The 16,167-nt window shown below is 40.8% G+C and overlaps 1 protein-coding gene and 1 long non-coding RNA gene across 2 annotated transcripts in view; one reads left to right on the forward strand and one right to left on the reverse strand.

The window, feature by feature from the left end:
• The window catches only part of LOC149313212 (uncharacterized), a 42,031-nt gene extending 32,821 nt beyond the window's left edge, over positions 1 to 9,210 (forward strand). Inside the window, exon 3 of the long non-coding RNA XR_016281362.1 lies at positions 8,972 to 9,210. This is a non-coding gene — a long non-coding RNA (uncharacterized LOC149313212). The remainder of the gene's footprint in view (positions 1 to 8,971) is intronic.
• On the reverse strand, positions 3,026 to 15,486 carry CCNG2 (cyclin G2). The gene is made up of 8 exons (XM_089526281.1): positions 14,865 to 15,486; positions 11,705 to 11,833; positions 10,089 to 10,226; positions 8,856 to 9,106; positions 8,060 to 8,138; positions 7,864 to 7,962; positions 5,997 to 6,202; positions 3,026 to 4,475 (listed from the first exon to the last, which is right to left on the reverse strand). Exons 2-8 carry the CDS (start codon positions 11,831 to 11,833, stop codon positions 4,337 to 4,339), a joined length of 1,041 nt encoding a protein of 346 aa, XP_089382407.1. The 5' UTR covers positions 14,865 to 15,486; the 3' UTR covers positions 3,026 to 4,336.
• Positions 15,487 to 16,167: the final 681 nt, after the last annotated feature.

Consider the following 16,167-nt stretch of genomic DNA (forward strand, 5'->3'; position numbering starts at 1 on the left):
TGAGATAGTGACACCTTTGCTTCCTGGTGGAGGTTTTTTGGGGCCCCAGAGCTTAGTGTGCAAAAACAGTCGGGTGTATCTGTCAGTTTGGCTTGTAATATTTTAAAATTTCATGTTCTTCCTGTCCTGTTATTAAGAAATGCTGAAGTTTATGCTGTACATTCCTATCTAAAATGATCCAAATTTTTAGGGGTATAAATCTGGGGAAATATATATATATATTTAATCAAGTAAAAAGTCACCACTTACTTTTGGGCACAGGACAAGCAAAGAATTGCTTTTGAAAACTGTACAGTTGGCCCTTTGCATCCACAAAATTTTTATCCATGGATTCAAGCATCCATGGCTTGAAAATATTTTTAAAATATATAAATTCCAAAACGCAAACCTGGATTTTGACATTTTATGTAAGGGACACCATTTTACTATGCCATTGTATTTAATGGGGCTTGAGCATCCACAGATTTTGATATCCACAGGGAGTCCTGAAACCATGCCCCAGCAGATATCAAGGGCCTATGCTATATAACTCCTTGTTTTAGCCTAAGACCTATAATGATGGTAAAGTGGTTTTTAAAAGTAATTTTCCAACCTTTGTGGAAAACCAGCAGCCCCTTGGAAGTGGAACTTTATTACTTCAACATGTTGAACAAACCAAAAAGTGATCTTACGTGATTGTGCTGACCATCATTGCTCTGTAGAGTCCCAAGAGCAGAGAAGTGGCTCCCTCTGGAGGCAAATAATCTGGTTTTCTACCAAACTGAAAGTCTGGCACCCTTCACTTAGGGGCTATTCAGATGGTGGAAATATTCTCGGGAGAATCTGGGTTGAATCTTTGTTGTTCACATGCATGTCAAATAAGGGTGTTTTTTTTTGGGGGGGGGGGGGGACTGCCAAAAAAGTGATTTAACCCGGGATAATCAGTGTTGGAAACCGCCCCCCCCCCCTGGGTTTTCTGAAAGGTTTGGATTCCTGGCTGTGATGGTTTATTCAGACGCTGGTTTTTTTAAGCACAACTATTCAAATAATCTCACTCACATATTCCAGTCCCGTTGTTCACACTATTTTTTTTATCAGAACCACATCCCTGCGGGTTCTGTTGCTCACATGTGTCAACACTGTGAATAAAGATGGAGTTAACCAAAGCCAGTTTGTGAAGTCAAAGGCTTTCATGGCCAGCATCTAAAGTTTTTGTGGGTTTTTCAAGCTATGTGGTCATGTTCTAGAAGTTTATTTCTGACATTTCACCTGCATCTGTGGCTGGCATCTTCAAAGAAGCCAGTTTCTTCAGAGAGGGTTTGCCATTCCCTTCCAATGAGGCTGAGAGAGATTCAAATCCTGCTCCCCAGAGTCACAGGCTCATACTCAGACTACTTACCCATCCATTAAAATCCTTTTCCTTAGTAGCCAATGAGTTGTTGAAAAGCCTGTTTGAACAAGGTGGTCCACTGGTGGAAGGATAATAGTGAGACAGTCTAGCCTCCTGTGGAGTTGAATTCCACAACCTGGGAGCAGCCACCAAAAAGGCCCTCTCTCAGGTTTACCAAATGTTCTTTGAAGGCATAGGACTGAGAGAAGAGACCCCAAAGAGAATAATAGAATCCCAGAGTTGGCAGAGACCTCAAGGGCCATCCAGTCCAACCCCCTGCCATACAGGAACTCCCAATCAAAGCATCCCCAAAAGATGGCCATCTAGCCTGTGTTTAAAATCCTCCAAAGGAGACTCCACCACTTTCCAAGGGAGCGTGTTCTACTTTTGAATAGCTCTTACTATCAGGAAATTCTTCCTAATGTTGAGCTGGAATATCTTTTCCTGTAGCTTGGATCTATTGCTCCATATCCTATTCTTTGGAACAGCAGCAAACAAGCTTGCTCCATTCTCAATATGACATCTATTCAAATCTTAAAAGAGGGCTATCCTATCACCCCTTAACCTTTTTTCCTCCAGGCTAAAGAGTCCCCTCCTATAGGGCATGGTTTCCAGACCCTTCATCATTTTAGTTGCCCTACTTTGGACATGCTCTTGAATTCTGGTGCCCACAAATGGGCACAGTATTCCAGGTGAAGCTATTATGGAAGAATAGTCTTTTTGATAGCTTTGATTCAAATCACATAGAACATTACTTTGAATTGTACCCGGAAACAGAATGATACAGTAAAACTGTGCCAACAAGTGCCTTATTCTTCCTGTACCTATTTGGGCTACAATATTTTGGACTAGCTCATTGTGTCCAAATTTTCTTGCCCCATGGGGTGTGTGTGTGTACAATGATCCATATGGGATATAACTAAAGTATGTGTCAGTCATCTGTCAACTTATGGCCATCCCTTGAATTTCATCAGGTTTTCTTAGGCAAGGAATACTTGAGGTGGTTTTCCTAGTTACTTTCTCTGAAACATAACCCGCAGCACCTGTTGGCAGTCTCCTATCCAAGTACTAAGCAGGGCTGACCCTGCTTAGCTTTCAAGATCAGACAGGATCTGGTGTCCTTGGGGTATTTGGCCCCTACTAAAGTATGTTGTAGTTGTGGAGTGCCCTATCACAGGGTTTTCTTGGCAGGTTTAATCAGAGAGGGTTTGCCAGTGCCATCCTCTGAGGCTGAGTGTGTCTTGCCTAGTGACCCAGGGTTTCCATGGCCAAGCTGGGACTCAACCCTAGTCTCCCAGGGTCCAAGTCCAATGCTCAAACCACTACACCACACTGACTCTTCATTGAAGTATGGATCATTGTAATATGCACAAACACACTAGATGTGACAAAAAGATGGTCAGAGGATTATGCAGAGTTGTCTTTCTGTTACAGGATTCCAGTAGAGTACATCTAATTTTGCACCATATCGCCTACAAATCTGCACAGCTGCCAGACGTCTTCAGCAGCCTTATAATGCTTGGTAGAAAACTCCTAATAAGAAAATTCAAGTGCACATTTGTTAGATTCTACCACAGTCTAGAAGGGGGCTGCTACTAATTCTGACTTTTTTTCAGTTATACTTTTGCCCTCTTTGCCAAAATCATAGCAGACCAATATAGGAAAAGCATTTGGTTTTATTGAACAGAAGCAGAGAGTCATCTGAATCATCTTTGAGAGAAAATAGCTTTCAGAAAATGTCTTGACACTCAGGCATGTAGTACCAAAAAAGCAAGCCTTCATGTACAGTATGTATATCATGTACAGGATACAATAAATTAATATCTACATGCAACATACATATAGGAAAGTTACATACACACTGTAAAAATACAATATTTTTCAGCTTATTTTGTTTTTAATTTTTATACAGGTTTTAATTTACATTTTTACAAATTTTTGTAAACATTTTTTGTTTATAAAAAAATCAGAGCACACCACACATCACCACCATTCACATCTGCACTTCAAGATGGCCACACAACACTACAATCCTAAGTTTTGTTGCCCCTTCATTTCTACCATGACCTTGCTTTCACATCATTAGACTACAGAGTACATTTCTTCTTTTGCTCACTTTGCATATATTTTTAAGATACTAAGTAACATATAGTCTGTGCTTTAAAGAAAAAAATGGCAAGCAATTATAAGTGTCATTACAACCATTTTATCAACTTCACATTTACCATCTTTCCGCTAACAGCTTTCACTTAAGCATGCAAACATGTTATGATTATGGATTTACTATGACAAGGTAAGAAAAACTGGAGGAGTTAGTAGGTAAAGGGAATGTGAAACTTTACAGTTCTAATTTAAGTAGTATGCTTTTTTTTTTACATTAACACTAAGTTTTCTGAATACAATTTATTCCAATTTGAGGATATCAAAGCTAGCCTTTAGATGCTTTAATGCAAAATATGCCTGGAACATTTAACCAGATTGGAACACGCTTTAGAGAGGCAGCTTATTCCTCCCTAAATAATCTAAGCATATGCCTGATTAAATCTGAACAAAATTACTGAAGTTGAACCCAGTTTTAAAGTGATGAGACTGCCTTTTTTTAAAGAATGCACAATGAAAAAATTGGTTAAAAGTACTTCAGTCCAAAACGAAATAAGCATACACTGCTTTGCAATTTAGCCTATCCCCAAAATACTTCACCATTAAGCTTCAGCTTCTAATTTCAGCAGAGCATTCAAGTGCAAATAAAGCTTCCCAGCTATCTTATAGCCTGATCACAGGCAGCATGCACTTATTAATGCTTGCCACTGAATTCAGCCCTAAATGATCCACTTTTGCTACATCTGACATTGCACTAAAGGGGAAAGCGCAGTACACATTTTGAGTACTCCATGAGACCTTGTGCCAAGGTACAGAGAGTGCTTAGATACTTATTGCCTAAGTACTATAATGCATTAAGAGCTCAGTCTAGCACACTGAGTCAAAGGAGAGAGCCTGCCATTTTGATTTCGGTTTGAGGTCAAAGAAGAAGGTGCCTTCCAGGTCACTTGGTGGAGAACTGCTAAGGCTTTCTTCTCCACAGCTCATATCTTCACAAGAATCCTCACTACAAAAGATGAAGAGATATAAAACTCACGTAAGTCATGACACAACGTTCGAAATTTCAGATATCTTTACAAGTACCTTATTTTAAAACAGTTTTCCAGCCAGTAACTTTCCCGAGCTTATACACAAAATGGTACTGATGAACACTAATAACTGGAGCCTCATAGTATAAGTGGCTAAGCCAAAGCATAACACTACTTCAAACAAGCTGAAACAATATGGATAGGTATTTCCTCACAATGCTTGCTACAGAAATCCCAAAAGGTTTTCATTATGTACTTACATTAATTAGAAATTTCTAAACTATGTGCATAAATGCAACTCTTTAATCAAAGGTTTCCCACCAAGATACAAAAGTCAAGACTGGACCAGTGCCATCATGACACTATGTATCATCCTAAAAAGTAAATTTCTACATGTGAATGTTCACTTTTGGTACTGGACTCAACAGAAACTTTTTTCCTTACGCAGTCTGAATCAACATGCTCTTGGTTCCATTCCCCATCCCTATTTTCCTTACATTTAAAGTAATAAAAGACTGACAAAAGATTCTCCATGTGGAGGCAAGGATGCTGGAAAAAGTCAGGCTACTTGATTACACGGAAACTCTGCACAAACTTCTCCTATTCTGATTTGTTGCTATCCATGGGAGAAAGATGACAATGGAAGGAAGCAAGATTAGGAATTCTTCTATTTGCACATTGATTCAAACTAGGCAAGTAATGCCTGAATAAAGCTCTAATCAACAGATTCTCTCTTTTTGTTCTTGCTGCTACTGAAAATTTGATCAATTGCATCTAGGACATTCACATCCAGCTTGATGGACTGAGATGTATATTCCACAGAGTGCAGTTTTTCAAGCAGACTTTTGAAGTGGATGTTTCCAAGAGTAAAATGTATGCACATCCATGTAATAAGTGGGGGGAGGGAGGCGGAGAGGAGACCCATCTTATCTGCATGTGTATTTCAAACACACAGTAGCTGGGAATGGATTCTTTTCTAGACACGGCTTCTATGTATTTTAAAACAGGAAGAAAGGCAGAAAACTGATTTACCAACTAATTTCTTGTGCACTGCATCTCATATCACTGGTTGATTTGGTTCTCGAAATAGAACCTTATAATTTGATTACCATACTATACTCTTACAGTGCTGTTATTCCATTTTTACTGCTCTGGCTGCCTCCTGTGGCATTCTGGGATTTGCAGTTTAGGGAAAGGCATTTGGAATTTTCAGCCAGAGAGCTCTTAGGCCTCACTGTACCCCAGATTGCAATAGAAGGCACCCAGAGCAATAGAAATGGAATAGCAAGCAAACAAATACATATATTCACCCTGAACTATGAATGTGGTGCAACTGTATTTCATAATCTAGTGGCATGTCACTTTCCAAATTAAATAAATGTCATTTTAGCATCCCAAACATTAACAAAACAACACAACCAGCACCAGAAGATAACTTGAATTACTATTATTTAAAGGTGGCAAGTTGCTTAGAGAAAGCTTTGTGTATTTTTACCTACCTCTCACTTCCATCAAAACATCCAGCCTCAGGGATTGTGGGCAACTCAGGAACACTATAGTAGCTGTTTTGAAGATTTTGGGCAGTGCGTCTTGAAACAATCCACACTAATTTTTTATGGTCTGGTTTGCAGCAGGCAGGAGAAGAGTAATCTGCTAAGCATTTTGAGACCAGCTCTCGCCAATACAGTAAGTCACTGTCACTTATCTGAAAAACATCCCATATTTATTTACATCAGTATTTCAAGAAAAGAGCACTGTGGCACAAATGACTGCAATCCCATGCATACCGACTTCAGCACAAGCCCTTCAACAACATTAGACTAATTTTCAAGTACACATGCATAGGTGAGAGTGTGGGAATATCAATTAACACACATATCACAACTACATTATTTAAAGCAGATATGCTGATTTCAATGACACTTGTTAAATTCAAAGAGACAGCTGCGTTAGCCTGGATCAGTATGCAAAGGGTTCCTGCAGCACCTTTGAGACTGAGACAAAGCTTATGCTACAACTTCTTTCCTTCTCTACCTTAGTCTCAAAGGTAATGCAAGATCCCTTTGCATACTTTTGTACAAGAAAGACGGAGTAGAACTGCAGTCTCAAAGATGCACTAAAGAGCATGATGCATCCTTTTAACATACTTGAATGTTTGTGTTCTGAAGCCAACCTGCCTTTGTTGTTATTGTTGTTGTGTGCCTTCAAGTCATTTCTAACTTTATGGAGACCCTAATGCAAACCTATTGTGGGGTGTTCTTGACAGGATTTGTTCAGAAGAGATTTGCCATTACATTCCCCTGGGGCTGAGAGAGTGTCACTTGCCCATGGTCAGTGAATGGGTTTTATGGTTGAGATGGGAATCGAACCTTGGTCTCTAAAGTCATAGTCAAACACTCAAACCACTACGCCACACAGGCTTCTCTGGCTATACATACTCATAGTATTGTTGCTTTCATCAGTGTTAAAAACTTCTCTTGGTTAGTTGGTTCCTCTACCACGACTGCAGAAACAGTTGCAAAGCAGGGAATGGCAGGGGCAAGAGAAGAGAATGACCAACCATTTGCTTCACAATTAAGAAAGCTATATGGCCATCACCATAAGATCATTAGGTCTAAGGTCTAACCTTGGCACCACTGAGTATCAAAGAAGCACCCAGTGGTCTTAGATGGCCAATGCCTTCACCTCTGATTAATGGAGAACTATGGTAACAGATGTGTTACCACCACAACTGTGACTTGGGAAGGGGAAATTAAAGAGTTTACTGGCTGTTTGCGGCTGTGACACTGCAGATTATACCTCCTATTCTTGAAAGAGCATAAAACTATGTGAATCTTGATCTAATTCTCCAACAGCACAAGAAGTGCCTTAAGAGTAAACACTCAGGATCACTCAACACAGGTTGGTGCGAGACCACAGGAAAGGCTCATAAAATGACAGTGAACACATACGAAGTTGATGTCATCCCACTCACTTATGTCTATTTTAACAGGTAGTAGCCCTTCTAGATCTCAGGCAAAGAAATCTTTTTATAAGCTGCTGATTTTTTTGTAAAGTGTGAATGCCAAAGATAGTGCAAGTGATGTGGCACCACAGCACCTGTTTATAACAGCCATATGAGGCAAAATGGGTAAAATAGAAATTTCTTCTACTATACGAGTGTGCTGTTTCTTAATCTTTTCAATGCCAGAACAAAGCTGACTCAAAGTTTCCCCGCCATTTGACCTTATGTATTTTCCCTTCCCTTCATTCATTAATGTGAAAGTTTTTCCTAAAGAACTCATTACTGTTCTTGGACAGACATTCATTAGCCTGTTAAAACTGCGGGGTCTGAGAGAAATAAGCCCATACAATTGAATCCTTTACCTTTGAATACTTCTGAATGCATAGAACAATCTCAAACAACTCAATGGACTTTAGAGTCTGCACTTCCAGAGACAGAAGGCACAGGGCCAAAACAGATGGCTGAAAGTACAAATAAAACACAAAAGGGTCAGTAATGCCATACTGGATCCCAACTTTCAACCATGCACCTAATAAACAGCCCATCTCCCAGACTTACTTTTGCTTTTGAGAATACTAGTCGGCAGTTACAAGCTTTAAGTTGTGCTTCCAGTTTGTCGAGATTCAACAATTCTTTCCTATAATGAAACAAGTGATTTTTTTGAAAAAAATGTTTTTCATCTTATCAAGAGAAGCAGCAGATTTAAACTGTAAGGGTGTTAATCAATTATAGAATAGGCCAACTCATCTTTGGCTTTAACAATATGTAAGCATCACATCTGTCCTGTTCATCTTAAGATGAACCATTAGAATGTATTCAACAATGTTGGTCTGGCAGTGGAATGAACACTACTGGCAAGCCAATTTCCCCTGCCTCACAATTCTGCTCTGGCAAGATGGGGAGCCCAGAATAAATATGGGGGGTGGGAATCCTTTGTGAACCACCTTAGGTCCAATTTAGGAGAAAGGCAGCAAATAAATAAAATAAAAACCATGTTATGAAGGAGGAAGAGAAGCAAAGTTCAGGTTGTGTGAGCATGGCATCACTTGTATAAATACTGAATTTAGTCAACTGACTCCCTAGTCTCAGCTTTATTTGCTTATCCAACTGTGCAGGAGAGCATTATCATGTCAAGCTGCTTTGAATAACATGTTAGGAGAACAGTGGGGTATAAATCAAATAAATAAATAATAAAATACAGAGAACAAAGTATCTAGAGCCACTGCATGTAATAACAAAATGTAAGTGAAGATGGGACTGGAAAGAGTGTAAGAGGCTTCAGGCTACTGACTAAGGCTGAAATAAAGGATTCAGGCTACTGACTGGAAAGAACAGAGGATTAGCGGATACCTACCTTTCTGAGGTATGACAGAGAACTATAGTATGGTACAAGTGCAAAAAGGTTAAGGCAGTAGTAGCTTTGAAGTCAAAGTGCAGTTTTTCTGAGATTATTTTTTCCATTCGTTTCAGATCAGATGCTGTGCACTTGCACTGGCTAATCCGGATGACATCATGGAGGGAAGGAATGTTGCATTGCTCTTCAATCACTTGAGCAGCCAATTGAAAACAACAGATGCCAATGCAGGACAAATGCTTAGGTTTCACCTAAGGAGAACACCGTTATGAATTAGTGCAGCAGGATGGCAAGCTACCAAACCACAATGTGTAAAATAAAAATTGGAACATGCTTTAAAGGTATTGCAAAACCACTATGCATTCAGTGTGCTGACTTGAAAATTAAGACCCTAAATCAGAAAGCTAGGCTCAACTGCAATAGCAGAACAGGTTACAATGAAGTCCAGCTGTAATAGCAAGTACAGCAAGTCCTGCTTTCCCAACTACAACAATCCTTTTTTCTGAATTTTTGGCAACAAGATTGTTTGATGTCTTAGTTCTTGATTTGGGGGAAAAAGATGTTGATGCAATTAAAAAAGAGCAATATGGCCAGGAATACCGTATATATTCGACTATAAGTCGACCTCATGTATAAGTCGAGGGCAAAATCTGGGGCCAAAATTATGGATTTTGCTATGACTTATGGATAAGTCGAAGATATAGCAAAGGATCTAAAGAATGAAGCAAAGTAAAACAATGTCAAAGAACTTACAAAATTCCAGCAAATATAACTCTTTCTGCTCACTCTTAAGGCTGGATGGATGAGAGAGTAGAGAGGGTCAGTGCTTCCAGGACAGATTGTACTCTTGCTTTTCAGCAGGGGATTGTTCCTTCTTTTAAATAAGAGTTAAGATATAGTATTTACATTGACCCGTGGATAAGTAGACTCCAATTTTTGGAGGGTGTGTGTGTCAGTTTTTGACCTAAATTTCTAGACTTATACATGAGTATATACAGTATGTTTGAAAGCAAACATATTCTGGAGAATTTGGGGCAATTTAGGAATATTTCTAAGTTTTATACACACATTTAATAAACCAGTAGGTGATAAATTCTGTATCCAGCCTTTTACAGAATCAATCTAGATAGCAGGAAATAAACTGACTATAGAGCTTTAAAATACAAAACCAGTGTAAAAATCTATACAGTATATACACAATCCAATACAACAGTTCCTTTCACTTCTTGGTACCTTCATAAGTGCCAAAAATCTATCTAGAATGTTGACAGCCAGGACAAATGTTTCGGTGGCAAATCCAAAGAAGTTTGTCAGACTCCAGAGATCTTCTACTTTTGCATTTCGCAGTCTGGGACATATGGTGTTTTCATTCTGTAGAAAGAAAACAGTATCCTTATGCTAATTGTAGAATTAGGCTCTATTAGATCTTCAAAAATGAGCTATACATTGTGACATAGGAACAAAAGCCAACTCCTTTGGCAATAGGCAAATTCACCCTGGCTAATTTGCCCAGATGCCAAACTCCCTCTTGCCTCAGTGTCACCCATCTCTCACAAAGCAGCTTGTTCAGGGAATAGTCAAGCACTCCTGCTTTTCAGAAAGGAGACGACTCCTCAGGAAACTCATTCAGTGACTTGTACTAGGCTTGCCAGAAGCAACATGCTGTTCTCATTCTGGTAGGCACCCTAACTACCAGAGAGGTTGCTTGTACTTCAGGGAGCAACTGTTCATTTCCAATCAAAAGTACACCTGCATTGTAAGAAACATTGTAACACACAGCCTGGTGTTTGGTAGCTCACCAGTTACTGAAGAGCAAGGCTATCCAATCCACAAATAGAATGTAAGAGAAAAATCTTGAATTTCCAGACTGCTGTATGAACAAAAGACTTTGCTTTTTTTGTTCTTGAGAACCAAGGCAACAGTTAGAAAGGCACAATGAAATGGAATCAGTTCCTGATAGTAACACTTTCTGCACAGAAAGAAACAAAATGGCACTTAATTGCACTATTATATTATCATTATCATTTATCATTATCTATTCTACTTATAACTCATCCTTCCTCACAGGAGTTCATTGCACCCAATGATTAGGAAATGAATGACAATAGGTATAATCCATCTAAAGTGAAACATGTTCATATTTGGGTAGTAGAATTAAACAGTAACATTACATGTTTATTACTGAGAAGAACAAAATCCAGTAGCATTTAATTTTGGCTTGGCCATGCCCCTTCTAGAAATACCTGCTACTTCTGCAAACAAAACAGCTTTACAAAAGTAGCACCTGGAATAGATCTAAATTAAAACAGAGAAATTTTATTTGTAAACAGTTTAAGAGGAAGACAATTCAGTTCAACAGTAATCTTGATTTCACAATGAAATCTATAGTCCAAGATGTAACTGTTTCCCAGTTTGAACAGAATGTCTACCTGTGCTTGGGATAAACAACAGGCAGAGATGTCAAAGCCTGTGTATGAGCAGAGAAGCTTGGGCTATTGCCAGCCCTTCCTAATCTGGTGCTGCCTAGATGGTTTGGACTACAGTACACATAATGACTGCACATGTTGGCTAATGCTTATGGCAACTGTAGTCTAAAATGTCAGGATGTGAAAGCCTAAATTAAATAAAATCATAATTTATTAAGCTGAGGTTGTTGCATCAGAAAAGGACTGCTGCATATAAAAGTGTTTGTCCAAAGTGCTACTAGCAGAACTATTGCTAAATTTCTGCCATAGGTGCATGAGGAGGGAAAATCTGTGCTTTTGATCCTTTCTTCCATGCGTGTGTTACCATGGCAGAGTACAACATCACTGACTCATTTCCACCTCCATGGACAAGCATCTCCTCACCTCAGCGCTACACTCAATCAAGCTCAGGCCCTTTTCTCGTGGTTGGTATTTCCATTCCTGTTCCAAATGGAGTTTCAGCTGCTTGAAGAGCCAGCTGCTCATCTGTGCTTCAACTCCAGTATCCTTCATCTGAAAGGGGGGTGGGGAATAGAAAAGCAAACATTCTCAGGAGGGAGAACATCAATTTTATAGCCATTTTAAAGGCTGAAAGGTATGTGTTACAACAATATCCACTTAAATGCCAGAATTCCTAGTCTGAAGGGATAACAAGCTTCACAATTAAAAATTTGGCTGCTCAACTGCTCACATGAACAACTACGTCAAGATTTCTACAATGTGTAGCAAAACCATTTCCTGGGAAAGAAAGCAAGAGGCTTAACACAGACTTGAATTCTCTCTCCTATTCAAAGGACAAGGGGAGAGACTTTGTCCCCTCCCCTTCACTTGCAGGGACTGACTGGCAGAGAGGCTGTTGCAATAGGAGGGAGGAATGAGGAGCACAAAGGAGCAGTGTCACGTACACCCAGGAGCAGCAGCAGCAACTTCCAAAGGACTGAAGGGGGCAGCAGGAGAACACATACAGGCTCACCAGCAGAGTAGAACTCTATTAGGTACATTTACTTGGGACTAAGACCCATAAAAGAGAAAGCTGGTGGACTTCTGGGTAAACATGCAATTCAAGCTGCTCAAATTATAAGGTAATTTGACAGCACAAGCCATCTATTTGCTCATTCTGCCAATTTTTAGAGTATACCTACCTGGCTTATGATCTGAACAAGATGGGAGCTTAGCAATAGCTAGCTATGCTTCCCTGATTGGTAATGCCTGTATCTCTTCCTCCTCCTCCCTCCTTCGCACACACAATTAGGGTGGAAATTGCAAAGTGGTTTCAATTCCATCCTCTATTATTTATTATTATTACTCTATTATTATTATCATCTAACAATGGAATGTAATTAGTTCAGCCTTAAAACAACAAAACACTTGAAGAGCAGAGGTGGACATGGGGGAAAATGAGTACCAAGACTCTGGTCCAAAACACACAGCAGAAATAATCCAGTTTGAGACTGCTTTAACTGCCCTAGCTTAGTGCTAGGGAATCCTGGGAACAGTAGTTTGTTGTGGCACCAGAACTCTGACCCTGGGGTCACAAAAACGATGCCACTTGGAACTGGCAGCTAGGTATGTGCCATTTATTCATAAGTGGAACATGATCACAACAGACAAAACAGACATAAAGGCACACTAATACACAAAGGAGCCTCATAATTTTTCTGGTGAGGCCAGCCCACTGTTTCACTTTTGGGGAACTCTGCCCCATTTGCTCTTAACTTCTACTTTTCTCTACATGGTGAGCGTCCCAACCTGATTCTGCTTCCCTCAAATGTTCAGCTGCAGTTCTAGTCTGTGTCATTTCCTTCTCCCTTCCCCACATCTCTGCATGGCTTCTTCTTTCCCCACCCAGATCTCTAAAAACCAGGGCCCTATTCACCTACAGCAAGCTAAAGATCACTCTGAGCAAACCATTCCTGATCAAACTCTACATATACGCAGAGGCTTTTGCTCAAAGGCATGTGCACACCCACCACCAGCCACACAGGTGATCTCAAACCCCATTGTCTGTTGTTGTTGTAGTCATGGACGTTGTCCGCTGCCATTTGGTTCCAAGAGTCCCTAGTGGATACCAAGATCCATGGATGCCTAAGTCCCTATAAATACAATGGCAGAGTAAAATGATGTCCCTTCTATAAAATGAAAACATCAACATTTGCTCCTTGGAAATACACATACACACACACACACACACACACACATATATATAGAATATTCTCAAGCCATGGATGGTTGAATCAGAGGATATGAAGAACCAACTATATACAGTTGGCCCGTCTTTCCTTTCCAAGGAGAAGCCTTTGTTTGCAGACTGACTGTAAAGAGAACCAGAGGAGGGGTGTGGGTGGGACAGGGATAAGTCCATTCAGACAGCTATTAACTGCCCTTTGTCCCATAATAAAAACAAAAGACACCCCATTCCCTCATTACACCCCCAATAGATATAATATTACCAGTCGCTTTAGCTTGACATCCCCCCAAAAACACCCCTTCACCCCCCAAGGTTCAAATGCATCCCAATCACTTCTTTTTAAAGCACTACTACTAATATACAGCCACCCCTTCATAGCCAGGGACCCTTTATCCATGGCTCACAAATATAAATAAATAAATCCCAAGAAGCATGCCCTGATCTTGCCATTTTATATAAGGAACAGCATTTTATTCTGCCGTTGCATTCAATGGGACTTGGGCATCCAGATTTTGGTCTCCACTGGAGGGAGCTGGAACCAAGATACCAAGAGAGTAAAGATACCAAGAGATAAACTGAAGATCAAAACACCAAATAAGGACGCCAAATGAATACTGTCCTGTGCTGTTTATTCCTTTCCCTGCTTCTCCCTTTCTCCGTCTTTGTCTCAAGCCCCCTCAGTCTCACCCCTTTTTGACCCAACTTTGCCCCCAAGTTTTCAATTCTGCCCCAGTCCCTTCTTTTAAAAGCAACAATACTATTACTATTCACTTGTCTCTGGTCTGCTTCTCTTTCCCCTCAAAACCCTTCAGTCTCTCCCACACCTTTACACTGAAATTGCCCCCCCCCCAAGGTTTCAATTCTGCCCCAGTCCCTCCTTTAAAAAGCAGTGCTATGGCTAGATATGCACTTACTTCTCCTTTCTCCCTCCATTTCGCCTCCCACTCCTCAGCCTCTCCCCCTTTTTCACTGAACTTCGCCCCAGTCACTTCCTTTAGAAAGACGACTACGGCAGCACTATGCATTTGTTTCCTATGACTTCCTTATGATTATTTCCCATCGGTTTCTCCCCTTCCTTTAAAAACAGCATTTATTTATTTATTTCCTATTGTTTCCTTCTTACTACTTCCTTCTTATTATTTCCCTCCTCTTAAAAACTCTTTATTTCCTATATTACTTCCTTATTACTTCCTGCTTCTCTCCTTCTTTTATGAAACACTACCATTTATTCCCATCCTTTCCCTTTCGCTGATTTCCTTCCCTTCCGATGCCGCCTTGCTCCCAGAGAAGGGCTCCCAAGGCGGCTCACAAACGCCTTTGTTTCCCCCTTTCAAACGGGGGAGCCTTGCCACTGACCTCCCTTCCTCAGGAGGAGGCCCTTCCTTGCTCCTCTCCTTCTCCTTCAAGGCGGAGGAAGGTCGGGGGCTGGAAGGAGGGAGGCAGGGAAGGAGGGCGGCGGGTGCGGAGAATGACAGCTGCCCAGCGCCTCCTGCCCCGCATCCAGCCTCCAGCCTCCGCCCGCCGTCCTTCCTCCCTTCCCCGCTCCAGAGTCAGCGCCCCAGAAGCAGCAGCACCATCGCCGCCCCGCTTCCTTTCCGTCCGGGCGACGAACGGACGAACGACCCGCAGCCTCCTCCTCAGCGAAACATCAAAATGGAGTCCTCCCTGAAGCAGAGCAAAAAACCCTCCATACCACGCCCCCTTTTGCGTCACGTGACCAACGGCCTTTGTTTTGTTTTGTTGGACCCCTCCCCCTTTTCAGCTCTTTTTTATTTTGAGCGGAAGGTTCTATCTCCGAGTGACGCGGCTTCCTGGAAGGAAAAATAATCCTCTCTTTTTTCCTCCCTTCTTTTTTGTTTGTTTTGAGTTCCTGTCAGTGAAGGAGCAAAGTCTTCTTATATATATGAAAAAGGCGACAATAAGGGAATTTGGAGTTTCCTTGGTTCCTGTGAAGAGATAGAGGCGGAAGGACACACTTGTCGAAGCACTCCTTTAAAGGGACAAAAAAAGGAGGGGGAGGAGGAAGAGGAGGGGGGAAAACTTCTTTTTTGAAAAGTCCGCCCAAACGCCCGCGCGCGCTGATTGGCCACACGAGGCGCGAGCGCTGATTGGACGAAAACAGACCGTCCCTCTTTCGAGGCTTGGAATGTTTTGCTGTTCAAAACAGTTTGATTTTTTTTTTGCTTTGATGGACGGCGGTGACGTCCTCCGCCTTTGGCCAATCAGAATAAAGCCTTGGCCTGTTTCTATGGGAAGGAAAGCGCCTCAGCTGCCTTTTAATAACAGCCATTTCCCCAACTGTCAGTTCCCTGAGGGAACAAAAAGAGACAATGGAAAAGCCATATCCCTTCATTTTCAGAGCCTCCACTTTTCAAATAAAGGCGCCAAATAACATTCCTCAGTACCCCATTCTTCCACATTAACATATCCATATTGTTATTTTGCTATTAAAAAGCTGTTAAGACCACAGTTGCTCTTTTTATATGTTGACACTCTATACAGAATAATAATAATAATAATAATAATTGTTATTATTATTTATACCCTGCCTCTCCAATGAGATTGAGGCGGCTAACAACATTAAAAACATTAAAACACAATGTCCCTGAGCCCCACCCACCCACCATAACTAATAAATCATAAATGCTGAATGGCAATG

This window comes from Sceloporus occidentalis, unplaced genomic scaffold, assembly GCF_023333645.1.
Source record: "Sceloporus occidentalis isolate IW3139 unplaced genomic scaffold, rSceOcc1.0.p SCAF_5, whole genome shotgun sequence".
Taxonomy (NCBI): domain Eukaryota; kingdom Metazoa; phylum Chordata; class Lepidosauria; order Squamata; family Phrynosomatidae; genus Sceloporus; species Sceloporus occidentalis.